Source organism: Diabrotica virgifera, chromosome 7 (genome assembly GCF_917563875.1).
Source record: "Diabrotica virgifera virgifera chromosome 7, PGI_DIABVI_V3a".
Classification (NCBI taxonomy): Eukaryota; Metazoa; Arthropoda; class Insecta; order Coleoptera; family Chrysomelidae; genus Diabrotica; species Diabrotica virgifera.
Window position 1 is genome coordinate 173,550,348 of NC_065449.1, and position 20,389 is coordinate 173,570,736.

Consider the following 20,389-nt stretch of genomic DNA (forward strand, 5'->3'; position numbering starts at 1 on the left):
TATCTATGCGGGACGCAGGATAGAACTATTAAAAGAACAGGAACCAAATTTTTCAAATCAGTATATATTTGTAAAATTTTTGCTAACACTCTTAACTTTTTTATGGTTGTTGCACTAATGCCATACACAATATTAATAATAATTAATTTAAACATTAACATACCTGATTTCTTGTCAGCCATGATCTCATTTTGAAGTACATATTTATCTGTATATTTGAAGTATATATTATTATCTACTGCGGATTTTTTTACAGAAATTTTGTAGAAGCAATAATAGCCGCTTAAACGAGTATTTAAGTACTTAAGTCTGTCATCTATACATTTTACTAAAAAATGGTAATATATTGTGGCAAATTCCAATATAAGAAATAATAAGAAGCAAGGTAACTGATGTATAATGTAAGAGATATAAGAAATTATATTATTGTGGGGATAAGCAATGTTGGTCCATATTCCTAAATCAGTGGAGTATATCAGCATCTTAGTTATAATTGTAGAATATAGAATTTTTCTGTAGTTCTCAGATTTCTGTACAGCTGGCATAAACTTGGTAAAGTTATCCGCCTAAAAATAAACCAAAATAAAATGATATATTTATTACATTTAGGTAATACATGAAATATACTATGCATCAATAAGATAACACAAGAATTCATAATATTATGGCTAACAAAATAATCCCAATATAAAAATCCATGGATCGGACATCATCAACAAGGTTGTAAAAGGGACACTCCATAATTTTAATTTTCCAATTTCCCTTTCTTAGCTGATTACTTCTTCTTCTTCTTTCTCATAATCCTTAGTGCTCTTTAGTGTCGGATGTCGGGTCCCGCCTCTTAATCATTTTTTCCATGCGCTTCTATTGGTGGCCAGGTTCTTCACATCTTTTATACCTATGTGTCTCCTTTCACCTATATCCTGGATCTAATCCACCCATGTCTTCCTCGGTCTTCCCTTTTTTCTTTTGTCTCCCATTTTGGCTTCATATACCTTCTTTGTTAGTCTCTTTTGCTCCATTCGTTGTATGTGGCCAAACCAGCTCAATTGCTTGTTTTCGATATTCTTTATTATCGGTTCTTGTTCCAGTTCTCTCCTTGTATCTTCATTTCTGAATCTATCAAACTTCGTAACTCCAGCTATTCTTCTCATGTATTTCATCTCGGTCGCGTTTATTACTGATTCATGTTTCTTTATCACAATCCATGTTTCCGTCCCATACGTCATTATAGGATTAACTGTGCTGTTATATGCTCTTACTTTAGTGATGTTGTCTATTTATGACTTTCCAAAAATTGTATTACCTTAAGCGGATCGGTACAAAGTTTCGACTCCAATGCTATTTAAATGGGACTGAATCATTTTTTTTGAATCCTGAGATAACTAATAAGTATTTTTGAAAAATTTAAACGCAGAATGAAAGATTACGTTCTTACCGAGGGCCGAAAGTTCCTAAAAACTACTATGTTTACTTTAATAAGTTACAGGGGTGAAAAGATAAGAGAAAATGTAGTGTGATTTTTAATTTCAAATATCTCATTCAACTGAAAGTTTTCATTTATTCTAAGGGACTTTCGGCCCTCGATAATAATTTAGTCTTGTATTCTGCGTTTAAATTGTTTAAAAATATTTATTACCAAATCGAATATTCGCTATCTTTGTCATACAACGCACTGAGTCGAATAGAATATATGGTGACAAGACAGTGAAAATTTTAAATATTTGACATGGCATCGGGAATATTTTGAGTTGTTGGTTAAATAATATGAATAGTGCATTTGATAAATAATTGATTTAAGACGTGAACTTAATAAAAAGTTATTTATTGTTTATTATTTATGGAAGACCCAAGCAGAGCATACACCAGGATATATTCTATGATTTAAGTATATTTTTGTTACAGGTGTTCAAAATACACTGACCGGCACAAAAAACGGCCACCCCACAAAATGGGTAATTTTTAATGTCTTGAATTTCCTAAACCTGTTGTCCCATTTAAGTGATTTTTTTAATGTACACTAAGCGCCAAAATTAACGCACCACCTTAAAAATGGGACATTTTTAATGTCTCATATTTCCTAAACCTGTTGTCCGATTTTAGTGATTTTTTAACAGGTTATATCTTTATTCTTCAAGAATATCCATGTAATAATATTGTTGCTAAACAGATAAGTGTGATTGTATATCGGGTGTAACAATAATAGTGTGTTTTTTCCTCAAAGTTTGGAACAACCTGTGGAATATTCTAGCGTATTAAACCCTGGATAACGGTGGGGCTGACATCGTCAATCAAACGACGAGATTTTCTTAAAAAGAAATTATTAAAACAATTTTCACCAGCACTTAATGCTGAATATAAAAATTATAGAAACATACTTAATAGTGTACTAAAAAAAACCAAGAATGACTTTTATCAAAATAAAATTCATGAAGCTGGTGGAAACACAAAAAAATGTGGAATATTATAAATGATATCTCTGGTCGGAATCAAAAATCTAAAAACATTTAACACATATCAATTGTTAATGACAATATAACTGTAAATAATAACAAAGAAAAAGCAGATAGGTTTAATAATTTCTTTTCTAATATTGGTGCTGATATAGCAAATAGAATACCGGTGACAAGTATACCTGATAATTTTATTACTAATGATAAGGTTGAATCTAGCTTATTCTTAAAACCAGTAACTAATAATAAAGTAACAATACTAATATAAAAGTTAAAAAATAACTGTGCTCCTGGACCAGATAAATTGTATGCTAAAACAAAAAAAAATATCCATGATCTAATCTCACAGCCTTTAACTCATATTATAAATTTGTGTTTTCAAAGTGGTAAAATACCACTACAATGGAAAGAATCTACAGTCACTCCCAATTTAAATCCGAAAATTGGAGTAAACTGAATAACCATAGGCCCATTTCTTTAATAAATAATTTTGTTAAAATATTTGAAATGGCCCTAAAAGAAAGGTTGCTTGAATTTTTTTATATAAATAAGGTTATTTCAGATAAGCAATTTGGTTTTGTAAAAAAATCAAGTAGAGAAAGGGCTGTAGTTGACCTACTGGAGAAAGTGATAGGAGCTGTGGATGAATCATTGAAATGCTTAGTGGTTTTCCTTGACTTAGCTAAGGCGTTTGACACAGTCTTTCATAAAATTCTCTTAGATAAACTAAGTAATTATGGGGTTAGGGGAATTGCACTAAATCTAATAGCAGATTATTTGTCGGAAAGAGCTTAACGAGTAAAAATTGGCCCAGAATTGAGTTCTGCATCTATAATAAAATTCGGAGTACGACAAGGAACAGTATTGGGACCACTTTTATGTAATATTTATCTGAACAACATCACAATGTTTGTTATGCCGATGACACGGCAATATTATTTATGGGGAAAACATAGGAGGAGGTTAAAACCAGCTCTAAAATGAACCTAAAACAGCTAAACTTATGGCTAAAATTTAACAAACTGACATTAAATATTAATAAAACAAAATATATCGCCTTTAGCCCAACAATTGTTGTATTGACCAACCTACAAATTTTCATGTAAAATTGCATAACGCAAAATGTCAAGGACAAAATTTTGACTGTTCTTCAATAGAAAAAGTTTTCTCTATAAAATATTTAGGTGTCTTCATAGATCAACATTTACGTTGGTCAGACCATATCACTCATGTCAGCAAATGAATAAGGGCTCTAATGCATAAATTTTATATCTTGAGAGATATTCTACCCAGGAAAAAATTAATCATGGTTTATAACTCGCTTGCAGAATCAGTCTTAAGATATTGTATTGTAGCATGGGGTGGCGCGTTTAACAAAACTCTTAACATTTTAGAAACAGTTCAAAATACTCTATTAAAAATAATTTTTAAAAAAAGAAAACTGTATCCAACAAAAAAATTATATGATGAACCCAAGATATTTAGTGTTAAATCCCTCTACATCTACAACTCTGTTTTAGATATTTATATAAACTCAAACAAATTTAAATTTCAAAACAACCGATTAACTCGATCAGTAACAAATATGGATATTAGTATTCAGCAGTTCAAAAAATCAGTAACACAAAGATCCCTAATGTTCTTTGGACCTAAATTTTATAACATAATTCCTATACATATCAAACAAGAACCTAAATTATTTAAATTTAAAAAATACATAAAAATATATCTAAAAACCCACTTACAATTATTTTTGGACGCAATGTCTTAATGTATGAACGACAGCATAATCAATCAGAGTAAAATTTGGGTGTATATTGGTATTATAATTAACAAAGTATTTAGCAGCTAGAGAGGTTTACCGTCCGTCTTGTTCTGTTGGATTATCTCTTCGATAGTTAGGTATGTTACTTCTTAGTTCCAACATTAATACTACTTTTTTTATGTACAATTGATACAGTTTCGATTGATATAGTACAGTGCAAAACAGGCAACTGTTGCCTAGGCATGCTGCTGAGTCAGTCGACACTAATAATATAGGATCTAAATGTAAAATGTTGTACACACATATTTTTGAATAAATTTGAAAATTTGAATTTGAATTAACCACTAACCATGTTCTTAATTAATACAGGGTGTTTCTAAATAAGTGCGACAAACTTTAAGGGGTAAATCTGCATGAAAAATAATGACCGTTTGCTTCATAAACATATGTCCGCAAATGCTTCGTTTCCGAGGTACTGGATGTTGAAGTTTTTTCTTACAAACTGACGATAGGTACTTCATTTTTCTTTAAATTCTGCTATAAAAACATACCCTAGGTATGATATCTACCCTATAATAATAGTTTTATATGATTCACTAACGGCATTTTTTATATTATTACTGCTTCGTTGGTCTGCATAGCTGGCCAGGTATTTGAGTCCATCGGTACATAATTCGCAAATATTTTACGGCTGTCCCTACTTTTTTCTGTCTTTACATCGCAAATTACGTGTAGTTAAATTCTCACTGGTATGGATATGTAAACATTACTACTTGACAATGTCATCATTAACTTTAAAGAGATGGCTTTTGAATGTTCTTGGATAACTGTTATTTGTATAAGTGTAAATTATTAATTCAGTTAATAAATATGACTCTTTCATTCACAGGAGATTCTGACCAATAGAAAGCTACAGAAATCTGAATTAAATCGATAATTTTTGATAATATCCCGTCATTAAGTATATTACGTCAGATGCCCTTCGTTGCTACGAAAAAATACATTCAGTGACATTAATGACAATTAATGCTTTAAAAATTATAAAAGTGATGACTTTCAATCGTCAAATATTTATAAAAACTGTGTGTTTAATGGTACATACTTACATAAATAAATTACAATAAAATTTTGGTTTCGAACAGTTTTATTCATGGAATAATCGCAACAAATTGCACTCGACCTCTGAAATTAATATAGAATTTTTGCTCTCGTGACACTTTGACATAATTTCACTCGCCTTCGGCTCGTGAAATTAAAACTGTCGAAGTGTCACTCGGGAAAAAGTTCAATCATTTCAGAGCTCTTGTGCAATTACTACTGATAATTTTTTCACTAATTATATATAAAGTGATTGTAATAATTTAAATACTGTACAACAAAAACTAATACTCAATCTAGAAAAGAGTAAAAGTGTTAGAGTCACTTTTTAGTAATATATTGTTACTATGGAACGCTTACAATTTTGGACATCTTTAACAACAAAATACTAAGTTCACAGAATATATTCTGGTCAATTCCATATTCTATTTGACTCAGTGCGTTGTATGCGAGAGATAGCGGATGTTCGATTTGGAAAATATCACCATTTTTTTCGAATTCTGAAAAAACTAATAAATCTTTTTAAAAAGTTTAAACGCAGAATGAAAGACTAAATTATTATCGAGGGCAGAAAGTCCCTTAGAATAAATAGAAGTTCCTTTTGAACGAGATATTTGAAATTAAAAGTCACCCTAATTTTCTCTTAGTTTTCACCGCTGTAACTTATTAAAATGAAAAATACAGAAGATTTCAGGGAGTTTCGGCCCTCGATAAGAACGTAATCTTTCATTCTCGGTTTAAATTTTTTCAAAAATACTTATGTTTTCTCAGGATTAAAAAAAAAATGAATGCCATTAAATAGCATTAGAGCCGAAACTACGTACCCACCCCCTTAAAGCATTTTTCTATGCAACCACAGTTTGAATGCCCCAAGATAATTTATCGCATCATCCTTTAGAGTCCAGGTTTCGGTGCCATTTAATTAGATCGACCAAGGACAACGATATAATTATTACAGTCGGAAAAATGAAAGAATACCCATGAACGATCACATCAATCACTTATTTTGTATTTGCTGTCTTTTTCTATAAATAACAAACCTTTGTTATACAAAAGGACATCAAATACAAAATAAATGATTGATGTGATCGTTCATGGGTATTCTTTAATTTTTCCGACTGTATTTAAAATTGTCCTTAGTGAGAGAGTTCGTTTTCTTTTTGGTTCAGAGCGGACCATAGGCTCCTCTAAAGAGTTCAAAATGTGAAACGTACGTACGGGGATGATAGTCTACCTCTAAAATAAAATAAAATGTTAACTGTCTTTCATTTTCTATTAGTTTTACTCCTATCTGAGTACAGGGAACCAAGTTTCGAATATTACCTAGATAAATAGGCAGGTTGTGAAATGCAATCTTTCCTCTAGTCTTTTTCCGATTTATGGTTCATTTGCCTTGCAAATTTTAGACACGGATTTGGGTTGTCACCAGACCACAGTGCAAGTAGAAATCTTTAGATTCTCGGATTTCAAACTTCGAATTGTTTTACTATGTATAATATAACATTTAATCATTTTTTGACGCAAGTTAAGGTTAAAATTGCTGTTACAGAAGAACAATTTCATTTTCAGAAACGTTAAGCGAGTTGCTTCAATGCTTCACTTGATCTCATTACTTGGATCGAGTGGTTTTGTAATAATAATCGCATATTTACTTTGAAATCTCTGAATATACTGTTGATCCATCTGTAGAAAAGGATTCTCCTACGGCTGATTATTATTAATCTACTTACTTTTACTGTTATTTACTTATTTATTAACAAGTTGTGTTATTATTTACTTTTAGACCCATCCCAGCAAACAGGTTTGAGCCCAGTTACGTGATGATTAAGTTAAATTTACGGCAAATTTCAACGAATACGTTACTCGGTGATTTATGACGGGAAAAAAACGTATTTCAGTGCCAAATCATTCATCTATATATTAGGGCTTCCTTTATACATGTTTGACATTAGAATAATATAAAATCATAATGGCGAATATAGTACATGTTTTTTATAATAGGTGTGAATGTCGGTTACATCGAAAAGGTACGTTTATTTCACGTAATAATCACGAAACAGAAATAACTTCCTTTGGTTAAATTTTGAGAAATGTTTTGGAAAACAAAATTTTACAACGGTGTTGGTTAAATCCTTATCATTTGAATTTTACTCACTGTATTTTATGGACGTCGAAAAATTAGATGTATTTCACGTAAAAGTAATGTAAATAATACCAATATTTAAACAAAAGTTTATGATTTCGCTTTTAAAATCACTTAGCATAACTATTTCAATTCCACCTTGATTTGACGCTATTTTTGCTATTTTTTTCTTTAAAAATATCACAGGAGCTAAGATGATGTTGAGTCTAATTTTCAAATCGCGCGCGGTGATGACGTACTACCAAGCCTTTTTCCTCCTTTTAATACTATCACTTTACCACGGTACATGATTAACATAGTTGGTTCGAAAACTAAATTAATCGATTTATCGAATAATAGATACGTTTCGATAGGATTATTTTTTTATATTATTCTGGTATTGAAATAAATTTTTAGTAAGACCAATTAGTTAATAGTAGAAGAAACTTAAAAACAAAAGGAAAATACGTAATAATAATTTAAAGTAAGTAGAATAGTTTAACTGTAATTTAAAAATAATCGATTTTTAAAATCAATGATCAAAACCACTAATATCAGCTTCTCACATTTCTCACAACAAAAAGTGAAAGTGAAACGTGAAGAGCTTTATTTCCTTCATGATTTCCTTCGTTTTATTTTAGGCGGGTTTATTTATAATAATGTCTTTCGTATTAACGTTTACCTCACTGCTCGAGGGTTGAAGTGCCGATCAAGAAAGTGTCGAAGTAGTGTCCTCCTAGAAATAAAAAGTGACCTGTGTTGTGTTGGCAAATTTTTTAATGTGTCTTTAGGTCGGTACCATTTTTGGTTCATTATGTTGTATAATAATTATGCAAGACAAATGTTTTAAAGTCTCTAAATAAATACATTGTTAATACAGCAATTATGCTTGTTTTATTTATATCATATTATAAGGATAATAATTACGTGATTCATAAGTTAATTAAGGTCGAATTATTTACGTAAACCGAGGACGTATCTTTCACGAGAATACTAATATATAGATGCCCTAAAAGATACGTTAATAAACACGTATTTGCAACGTGAATTTCCCGAATAATTTTATTGCTATTTAAGGTAAATAACACGTCTATTGAAGACGAGTTATTCACGTAATTTAAAGACGTATTTTCAATGTGACATTCCAACCAAATTTTCACGTGAAAATCACGTAAGCAATTTACGTATATTAGTGACAAATGTACCCAAAATTCACGTAATTAACACGTCGGTCTGTTTGCTGGGATTGTCGGCAGACAAACAAAGTCGTGGAAGACCACGTACTAGATGGGCCGACGACATTAAAAGAATAGCGACAAACTGGATTGCAGCTACACAGTGGACACGCTAATAGACATAAGGGCACTTTGAGATAATACAGTACTGGACCCTTCATTTTTTTTTTATTGTATACGTTTATGCCAAGAAGTAAATAGATTGATCCTACATAGAAAAATCTCTTAACGTAAAAGAAGGAGTGTTAAGTTGAAGAATATTCAAGATATCATCGAATAACCTAGAAATCTCTAGTGACGTCTAGCATGTCAGGAAATATACAATAACATAGAGAGTTGCTAGTTTATAGAACACTTGTATTTGAAGTTTACAGCTGTTATTGTTATTGTCATGTGTTATGCAAAACTTGTAAAATACATGACACACATGACATGACGGTCACATGATATTACAGACATGAAAGTCACTAAAAGTACTGAAAGTACACTAAGACATAGGGCCCGTGTGTCTACTAGCTTGGCGCTTACTTGTTTCTTGAACTACTAGGTGAGGCATAGAGCTCCAGTAAAAACGCGACATTGACAACTGCTCTAGGGCAGTCTTTGCAATGCTGGAGCTATTTTTTCAGAGTGTGTGACCGACCCAACCCCACTTTCTAGGCTTTATTTCATTTTTTTTACCCTCTTTTGTTCGATTAGGAGTAGCAGATCTTCATTTCTGATGATGTTAGGCCACAAAATACGAAAAATTCTTCGTAGATATTTATTAACAAAGACCTTAAGTTTGTCTGTAAGGGGTTTTGTAACTTTCCAGGTTTTATATCCATGGAGTAGAACAAACGTTGTAGTATCTATTTTGTTACAAAATTTTAATTTATATTCTCGTTGGAACTTTACCGCGCTGAGCAGATGGGACGTGAATTGTAAATTGTAGAATTCCCTCATCTTCCTTAGTCTCAGCATCCGTATGGCTTGCAAATTGTAGAAGCCTCGGAGGTATAACCAGAGAAGGTTCCCATTGTTTTCATTCTGGTGGGATGTAGAATAGCATTATGTTGTTTTATATGCCATTGGAGTGAAAACTTAGTATTTTTGGTAGCAGTTGCCGCTAGGGCATCTATGCCATTTCGTTCGTTGCAATCCGGGACTGCACGCTGGGGTTTGTTTTGGTTGGATCAGGGAGAGCAGCATATGTGCCTCCTGATGAGAGACTAATAAGTTTTGAAACCGGTAGAGGTGCTTGCAGCACTCTCTGATTGGACTAGAATATGGTTCGGCTGTATTTTCGTTTTGCAACGAAATTGAAAATAGTTATTCATTTTTGATTTACATTTACTCTGTGTGGAGAATGAAGGGAACCATTCTCGTTGGAACTTTACCGCGCTGAGCAGATGGGACGTGAATTGTAAATTGTAGAATTCCCTCATCTTCCTTAGTCTCAGCATCCGTATGGCTTGCAAATTGTAGAAGCCTCGGAGGTGTAACCAGAGAAGGTTCCCATTGTTTTCATTCTGGTGGGATGTAGAATAGCATTATGTTGTTTTATATGCCATTAGAGTAAAAACTTAGTCTTTTTGGTAGCAGTTGCCGCTAGGGCATCTATGCCATTTCGTTCGTTGCAATCCGGGACTGCACGCTGGGGTTTGTTTTGGTTGGATCAGGGAGAGCAGCATATGTGCCTCCTGATGAGAGACTAATAAGTTTTGAAACCGGTAGAGGTGCTTGCAGCACTCTCTGATTGGACTAGAATATGGTTCGGCTGTATTTTCGTTTTGCAACGAAATTGAAAATAGTTATTCATTTTTGATTTACATTTACTCTGTGTGGAGAATGAAGGGAACCATTCTCGTTGGAACTTTACCGCGCTGAGCAGATGGGACGTGAATTGTAAATTGTAGAATTCCCTCACCTTCCTTAGTCTCAGCATCCGTATGGCTTGCAAATTGTAGAAGCCTCGGAGGTGTAACCAGAGAAGGTTCCCATTGTTTTCATTCTGGTGGGATGTAGAATAGCATTATGTTGTTTTATATGCCATTAGAGTAAAAACTTAGTCTTTTTGGTAGCAGTTGCCGCTAGGGCATCTATGCCATTTCGTTCGTTGCAATCCGGGACTGCACGCTGGGGTTTGTTTTGGTTGGATCAGGGAGAGCAGCATATGTGCCTCCTGATGAGAGACTAATAACTTTCGAAACCGGTAGAGGTGCTTGCAGCACTCTCTGATTGGACTAGAATATGGTTCGGCTGTATTTTCGTTTTGCAACGAAATTGAAAATGGTTATTCATTTTTAAATTTATATACTTACCTTAGTAAGGTGTAGAAAATATTCTTGTAAATATTTAAAATTTACATTCGAAGACACAGAACATATAAGCAATGTTATAATAAGTGTACAGATATCAGCACCATTAATAAGTTTACTCGAAACACTACTCAATCTTAATTTGAACACTGCTTCAATACCAAAATTAATATAGAGACCATATAAAGCTGATGTGGCTAAAAAAGTTATAAACAATTTAAAAAATGCAAATAACAATAATAACACAGGTTTACAAAAAAAAATTTTTTTGACAATTTAACGAAACCAAATGACTAGGGGTTTTGGGGTCTGCTGATCTCTATCACGTCAGATAGAGGTCATTTCAAGATCGAATCAAGATAAATTAACAATCGCTCTGAAAAAGTATACTAGGGCGTTTTTGGGGTCGCAGATCCCGAATCCGGGTCCACTGACCTCTCTCGCGCCTAGCTCAAGGTCATTTAAAGGGCATATCAAGATAAATCGACACAATCACTCTGAAAAAGTATATTAGGGGGTTTTTGGGATCGCTGATCACAAAACTTGGGTTCCTTGAGCTCTACCACGTCAGGTAAAGGTTATTTCAAGGTCAAATCAGGTTTGTGCACTTGTCCTGATTTGAAATGACCTTTTCCTGACATGGTAGAGCTCAACGAACCCTAAATTTTGTGATTAGCGACTCCAAAAACCCAGTACTTGATATACTTTTTCAGAGCGAGTGTGTCGATTTATCTTGATTTGACCATGAAATGACCTTGAGCTAGACGTCAGAACGGTTAGCGGACCCCCGATTCGTGACCAGTGACCCCAAAAACCCCCTAGTCATATGGTTTTGTCAAATAGTCAATTTTTTTGTAAACCTATGTAATAGGTAACTTGAATAAAATTTGAAATTAAAAAAAATGTTATAAATCACAACAGATAAAAAAGATTCTAACAGCGCAACCCGTGGGAATGAGAAGACGGGGTAGACCAAAGCTGAGGTGGATGGACGGGGTAACACAGGATGCCGAGAAGATCGGAGTCGGCAAATGGAAAATGCAAGCAAGGGACAGAACAGAATGGCGTAGAAAGCTTCAGAAGGTCGAGGCCCTATAAGGGCTGTAGCACCAAGATGATGATGATGATGAAATCACAACAGAACATAATTTAAAACATGTATCAGATATAACAAAGTTGTTTTTTTGTTCTCTTTAGCCCCTAAAGCCGAGAGATTATTCAAATTATAGCAGCCAGCCATAAACGCGCCGTCACTGGGGTCCTATTTTCGAATTCATTCGAGCATATTTCGCATACGAAATTAGAAGAATTTCACTTGAAATCCGGTGTCTTGTATTTTCGAATACTTCGTGTACGAATTTTTACGTATACGACGACTCGAATGGGTATAAACCACTCGAATCGTGATGTTCGTATACGAATTATTAGGTGCGTTCGCGGGAGCCTGTCGACGACTAGTCGGCGACAAATTAGCAGCAAAACGCATGCGCACTTTAAAATGATATAATTAATATCGTTAATAGATAAATATACAAGGTATATTTTAATATTATAATTTAATAATTAGTTATTAATATTAATTAAAAGTAAATATACCTTGTTTATTTATCTATTAACGATATTATTTATATTAAATGAGGTTAGAAATTGTCGGCGACAATTTGTCAACTGTACCCGCGAACGCACCTAATGTTGTCATTTCAAGGTCATTTCAGTTGTCATGATAGATTTAGCCGATAATAGTGTTAATTGTGTTGTTGTATACAATATTTTTACATTGAAATTTATTTTCAATGGCTGGTTTAAATAATTCTTTAATAGAAAGAAAGAACATGTTGTACGATTATGTCTTGAAAGTATAACCCAACCTAACCTAACTTTATGTATGCATTTGCATTTTAACATTGGATCTAAGCTCCAAACTTGACATATGACACCGTTGCCATATCCTCAATTGTTTTATACTATCACATTAATTAGGTAAAGGTGAATTTAAAAAATCGCTTTGAAGTGAAGTTTTGAAAAGCAAATAGTAAAATATCAGTGTAAATACTGGATACAAAAATAATATTAAACAAAATAGCATACTTTCTGCGTTCTGCGGTCTTTGCAAATCGATATTACTAATATACCTACGCAATCTTAAGATTCGATTACGCTTAAAATAACTGCTATTAAATAACTTTTCCCAAAAATTACCTTTTTTTATAATTTGTTCAGACTATAAGTCGTTATCTTTATATACCTATTAAACGTTCTTATACAATATTATTCTTGTAAGTACATATAATAAATATACAGTGAGCACGTAAAGGTTGGAATAAATTCATTTTCTCGAGAATGGAAGATTTTGGGAAAAAATCTAAAAACAGGTCAATTTTTATTTTTAAGTTGCGACTTTTTGGTATATGTATCATACTAGTGACGTCACCCGTATGGGCGTGATGACGTCATCTTAAAAATTTTTAAATAAAAATAGGGGTCGTGTGATAGCTCATTTAAAAGGTAATTTAATTCTCTATTCAGTAATATAAACATTAACAAATTTATTTATACAGAGTGTCCAAAAAATTTTTTTTGAATTAAATTTATTGACATAAAAAGAAGATCGTGTGTAATTTATTTAACTCACAATACATTTTACTGCTATCAGAAAACAGGAAATAATGTTTATTTGACAAATAAATATCGTTTTTTGCTTAACCCTGCTGTCCCGTTCGAGTCAACTACACATATGTACTGTTCGGGTCAATATGACCCAACTATGGTTTAAGCTCCTTAATCGAAATAAAATAAGCTAATGGTGATAAATAAAACGTTATTAACAAGAAATTATGGTTAATTAAACAAAAATTATGTTGTTAATGTAAATTAACCTTATTAACAAAAACAAAAGGCATTTTTTCTTTCAAAAAAGCCTAGTAACAAATATCTACAAAAATTTAATTCAGTTTACAACTGGGACATTAATAAAAGTAATGGATTTTACAAATATGTTTGTGATATAATCCAACATAATAATTTGTCTTGTTATCGTTTTTACGGCAAGTTTACAGCGTGGTCGTTTAGCAGGCGGAGTTAGATTTGATAGACGGTTCACTAGCATTTCCATATTGTCTACTTGTTCCTGCTCGTGTCCTTTTTGCCAGTTCGTAAGAGCCTTTAGTTATTGGTATATTTTTTCTGGAAATGATTACTGGTTTCATTAGTTTTTTCCCAATTCCTCAAGAAAAATTCGCCGTTTTCCCAATTGATTGGTATTCCATTGGATATTTATTGATGCCCATAACAACGCGTTGTAGGCAGAAATGTCCAGTAGATTATAAAAAACAATCATTGGCGAGCGATTTATCTTTTCTCACATGTATACGAGCCAAGAAGCTAATCTAGAGTATCCACTGCTCCCTTATTGGAATTGTAATCTAAAATAATTTGGGGTTTTTTCATTTGATGAAAGTGATGCATGATACAACGATTCAAGATGCAAAGTACTCATAAGAAAAACATTTTTATTATTTTTGGGAATATTGTCAAATCTTGCATGAAGCAAAAAAGACGAGCTATGAACTTCTTTATTCGCGATTTTTGCTGAAAGCTCCGGTTTATTTTACTTATAATCCCCGGCATTGTATCTACTTTGTTTTAGAAGAAATTTTCCTAAATTTTACGATGTAAAAAAGTTATTATACACGTAATATTGTGGCATTCCAAATCACTATTCAAGTCATACATCACACGCATTTCTGTATAGATCTGCAATTTTAGAGCATAAGAAGTTTTACTGTTCATAATTATATAAACCCTAAAGTTTTGTGCCATATTTCGCTGGCTTGCTGGAATGTACCATTTGAAGGGAGAGCGGCCTCTAAAGGCAACTAGTTGCTTATCGACGGTAACATTTTCAATCAGGGTTAAAAGTTCTTTTTACATTTTCTACCCATATTTCATAAATTTCACGTATTGCCGCAAGTTTATCAAAACACGTCTTCTATCCTGTCTAGTAGTTTTGTTATCAAAACGTATTACTTGTAAACTTTTTGTAAATATATCAAGACCACCATGGGACTTATTATGGACTCTTTATTTATACGTCCATGGGACTTATAAACTCGAGCTAAAAATAAAAGACCAATGTATGCTTGGAAACCAACTTTATTCATGTCTTTCCAGTTGGTTCCAAATACATGCTGTCCGTCCATGTTGGTCATATTTATAATTTGGTTTGCAATATCGTCCAGCTATACTACAGTTTATTTTACAAGTTTTAGCTTGCAGAAACCTGTTTTTATTTACAGACGTATCCGGCTGACAAACACACAGGTACTGCTAATATAGAATACTGCCAACTAAACACACATACACAGGTAATTTTTAACGGTTTATATACGCGGGTCACATTGACCCGAACGTACCCTAGGTAACAATTTCATTTTAATCAAAAAAATCCGGAAGTTGAATGTTTATCTCATATGCAATTGAAAGACCTCATATTAGGTAATAAAGCCACGAAACACCAAATCGTTACGCCGCGTAATAATTTGTAAAATAAGAAATAAATTATTTTTTGGGTCAAATAGACCCGAACAGGACAGCAGGGTTAAATTCAATATTAAAGCCGCCACCCACCTTCCTCTGGACAGTTTGAACATTTAGTTTAAGCGAAAAGCAATGAATATTTTTCAAATAAACATTTTTTTCTGTTTTCTGACAGCAGTAAAAGGTATTTTGGATTAAATAAATTACATGCATTCTTCTTTTTATGCCAATAAATTAAATTAAAAAAATGTTTTCGTGGACACCCTGTATAAATAATTATGTCAATGTTTATATTACTAAATAGAGAATTAAATTACCTTTCAAATGAGCTATCACACGACCCCTATTCCCATTTAAAAAAATCATTGATGACGTCATCACGCCCAGATGGATGACGTCACTAGTATGATATGTATGCCAAAAAGTCGTCATTTAAAAATAAAAATTGACCTGTTTTGGGATTTTTTCCAAAATTGTTCATTCTCGAGAAAATGAATTTATTCCAAGCTTTACGTGCTCACTGTATAAAAAATATAACAAGATTTGTTTTTAATACTGCGATTATGCCATTGTTTGAAATTATACAAGAAATAGACAAAAAATTATGGCCACATTGTGACTCTTCAGATGACAAATAAGTTCAATGTTATTCGAATTTGCATTGTTACCGGTGCAAATTCTCCTCGTATACGTATAACATTTCGAAGGATGTTCAAAAATACATATTCACTTTCGTATACGAAATTTTTGCATTAGAGTTAACTCACATGCGAAAATATTCGATTGAATTCGAAAATACGACCCCTGGTCGTGCCGTCAGATCCATTTTAAATATGGAATTTGTAATTCATTGCGTTTGATATTGGTTTACTTGTTGTAAAATAATCATTTTATGGTGTATCTCAGTTTTATAAATCTTCAGATAGTTGCTGTAAACCATGATGTATTTTAAAATATTTGAGTGTTTTTTTAAGACAATTTTTTTAAAATGACCGAAGAGGGTTTTTCTAAAGGGCAGTACAATAACTTACCCAATACGAACATCAATCTTTATTACTATGATTAGTTTATTTTAATTTCATAGTAAAAACAGTTCCAGAAAGATATTGTACAGGTAAATATCATTTAATATGTAACTCTCATCTACCAAATTATACCAAAATTTATATTTCCTTTTTGTTCAACATATTAAAGCAAGTAGATATTAAATACTTACTTAAATTTAATTTTCACATAGATGAAGACCTTGAGAATTAACTAAAATGTCTTTAATGTCCTTCCTAATTGAACGTAACGTCTTATTAGGCGGTTTCTTATCGACTAGTAACTTAATAAATATTTTATTGGAATTTCTTATGGTTGTACTTTTAAACAATGGTACTAAACAACACTTATAGTATTTACTTTTATGTGTTTTTACATAGTTTCATAGTTTACATAATAAATTCATAGTTTACATAATGTTGTTCTGAAGCTATTCCCTTGTGGCATTTTTATGATTAACTATTTAGATGGGAAATAAGCCACAATCGGGTTTCGTTGTCAAAATACAAAATACTACTAAATTAAATAAAAATGTTGTTGCTAAGTAAAAAAATTTTTCTAATAATTTATTTAATCTCACTCATTTATATTGGCAATTCAGACGTATATTATACATTTTAAAGTAGAAGACTTTAAAATGATATGCCCAATATTTATGAGTTGCGTTCCTGGGACGACTTTACTAAAAGTTAGTTTATTCGATTACATGAAATCAATCACAACTCAAGAATATACGTCACAAAAAAGAGCATCTAAATAGTTAATCATAGTGTACATAGTACACAATTCCACACTAACTTTTCAAAAACTGTATTAAACTCCAATCTAATCAAACTGGTATATATTTTATATTGTCATAATGAGAATTTGCATTGTAAATATTATGAAATGACGACACAGATCGTTTGAAATGATTAAATACACAGAAAATTTTAAATTTGTGTTTCTAACTTATTATGAGGTTTTAAACTGTAAAATTTTAGAAATCTTATTTCTACACGAGACTGAACTACATTGTATAATAAAATGCTGAGACTAAGGAAGATGAGGGAATTCACAATTTATAATTCACGTCCCATCTGCTCAGCGCGGTAAAGTTCCAACGAGAATGGTTCCCTTCTTACTCTTCTTCTTATGGTGCCTATCCGTTACGGATGTTGGATGTTCCCTTCGTACTCTAATCAGAGTAAACATGTAAATCAAAAATGAATACCCATTTTCAATTTCGTTGCAACACAAAACTACAGCCGCACCATTATTCCAGATCAATCAGAGAGTACAGCAAGCACCTCTTTCGAAACTTATTAGTCTCTCATCAGGAAATTAAAAATGGTTATTAATTTTTTATTTACATGTTTACTCTGATTAGAGTACGAAGGGAGCCATTCTCGTTGGAACTTTACCGCGCTGAGCAGATGGGACGTAAATTATAAAATGTAAAATTACCTCATCTTCCTTAGCCTCAGCATCCGTTATGGCTTGCAAATTGTAGAAGCCTCGGAGGTGTTACCAGAGAAGGTTTTTATTGTTTTCAGTCTGGAAAGATGTAGAGTAACATCTTTGGATGTTGTTTTATGTGCTATTAGATTGAAAACTTAGTTTTTTGCTAGCAACTGCCGCTAGGGCATCCCTGCCATTTCGTTCGTTGCAATCCGTAACTGCACGCCGGGGTTTGTCCTAGTTGGGTCAGAGAGAGTAGCATATGTGCCTCCTGATGAGAGACTAATAAGTTTCGAAACCGGTAGAGGTGCTTGCTGCACTCTCTGATTGAACTGAAATAATGATGCGGCTGTAGTTTCATGTTGCAACGAAATCAAAAATGGTTATTCATTTTTGATCTTAATTTCCCGTTTCTAGCTACTTTCACGTTTGAAATTTTTAAAATTTTCGATATTTGTAGTGTTCTGTATCACCAAAATTTAAAGGCGACCAAGATTCAAAACTTCTTTATATGAATTTATTTTAATGTATGTATACCAATTTGTCTAATGTAAACCCTTTCCCACATGTCGTTTTCCTTTTATTTTGCCTTGCATAACTAGTTGTAATAACAAGTATTTGGGCCCTATAATCATTAAGTATTTTGATTGGAAAATAAGCCACAATTAAATTGAATATCTAATTTTATTAACGTTTCGACGCCCAAATCGGATATCGTTGTCAAAATATAAAATATTACTAAATTAAACAAAAATGTTGTTGCTTAGTAAAAAATTCTTCTAATAATTTATTTTTAATCTGACTCATTTATATTCAGACATATATTTTACATTTTAATGTAGAAGACTTTAAAATGATATTGCCGATATTTTTATGAGTTGCGTTTCTTGGACGACTTTACTGAAAGATAGTTCATTTGATTACATGAAATGAACCCCAACTCAAGAATATCCGCCACAAAATCATATATGTCTAATTACTCAAGTTTACTTCTGTTGACGCTTAATATTATTTCCGCTTAAATTCCTATTGTTTCTAGTTATTTTGAAGTTTGAGATTATTTGAATCCATAATATTCGTAGAATCTTTCTGTAACACCATAATTCAAAGGTCTAACTTATTCATGTGAACTTATTTTAATGTCCACGCTTCCAAGCCTTCAAGAAGAGTAGAGAACACTTTATACTGAATCATCCTTATGTAGTAGTTCCTTATGTAGTGTCCATTAGGCGTAGTTCTAACCTTATATCACGACAACAAAGACATTTTTAAGTTTAATGATTGACGCAGTATATTTCAGTATATTTAAAAAATCTGACGATTTGAGCGGGGCGTAAAAACAAAGCGAATATTTCACGAAAGGAACGTCAGACCGAAAAACTAAAAAATACGTCTTCAATATTTTTTAAAAATCTATCGAATGGTACTTAATATGACCCCCACGGAGAGGGGTAGGGGGTAAATTTAAAATTTTAAATACAAACGCCCTCGATATTTCGCAAAATGAACATCATATCGAAAAACTGCAAAATACACTTTCAAAACGTTTTTGAAAAATCTATCGAATGGTACCAAACACGACCCCCCACGGAGGTAGGGTAGGGGGTTACTTTAAAATATTAAATGTGACCCAATTTTCATTGCAGATTTGGATTCTTTACGTAAAAATAAGCAACTTTTATTCGAGATATTTTTTCGAATTATGGATAGATGGCGCTATAATCGGAAAAAACGATGGTTGAAAATGGAAAATTAAATTAAAAAATGGAAAGTCCCCACTAAAATGGAAAATTTTACTTAACTTTTTTTGGTTTTAGGACCTAATAATCACAATCCAATAGGTCCCCATAATCGAGTGACTGCAAATTTAGCATACTTTGCTCCCCTACCACTATATTTGCTGCAACTGATAACATGAGTCAAGTGTTCCAACTTTCTTTTCTTTATAGTTATTCCTACCTCATTATCCTTACCATCCGGCGGCATCCGGCGTAGTACATCCTCGTTGGTCACGTGCTAAGTCCAGGATATACGTAATATACGTCGGTATATCTACATTTTGAAGGCCTCTACTTTCTTCATTAATGTTGCGATTATTTTCCACGCCTCCATTCCATATAACAAAACCGTAAATACGTAGCATTTGAAAATTCGAATTTTGATAGGTAAGGTGAAGCTGTTAGATTAGTTGGAGGCAAAAATTTGCTTCGTGCTAGAATCTAACTAGATAAAGAAAACTGATTTGACACACCAACAAAATCGATCTACGTATTAAATACAACGATATATATATATATATATATATATATATATATATATATATATATATATATATATATATATATATATATAATAAAAATTTTTTTTTATTGGGGAATGCAGTCAATAAATATTTG

General features: G+C 32.4%; 1 protein-coding gene across 1 annotated transcript in view; it reads right to left on the reverse strand.

Moving 5' to 3' along the window:
• The window catches only part of LOC114330218 (gustatory receptor for sugar taste 43a-like), a 61,626-nt gene extending 61,444 nt beyond the window's left edge, over nucleotides 1-182 (reverse strand). The window contains exon 1 of the mRNA XM_028279538.2: nucleotides 164-182. Coding sequence (XP_028135339.2) covers nucleotides 164-182 — 19 coding nt within the window. The remainder of the gene's footprint in view (nucleotides 1-163) is intronic.
• Nucleotides 183-20,389: the final 20,207 nt, after the last annotated feature.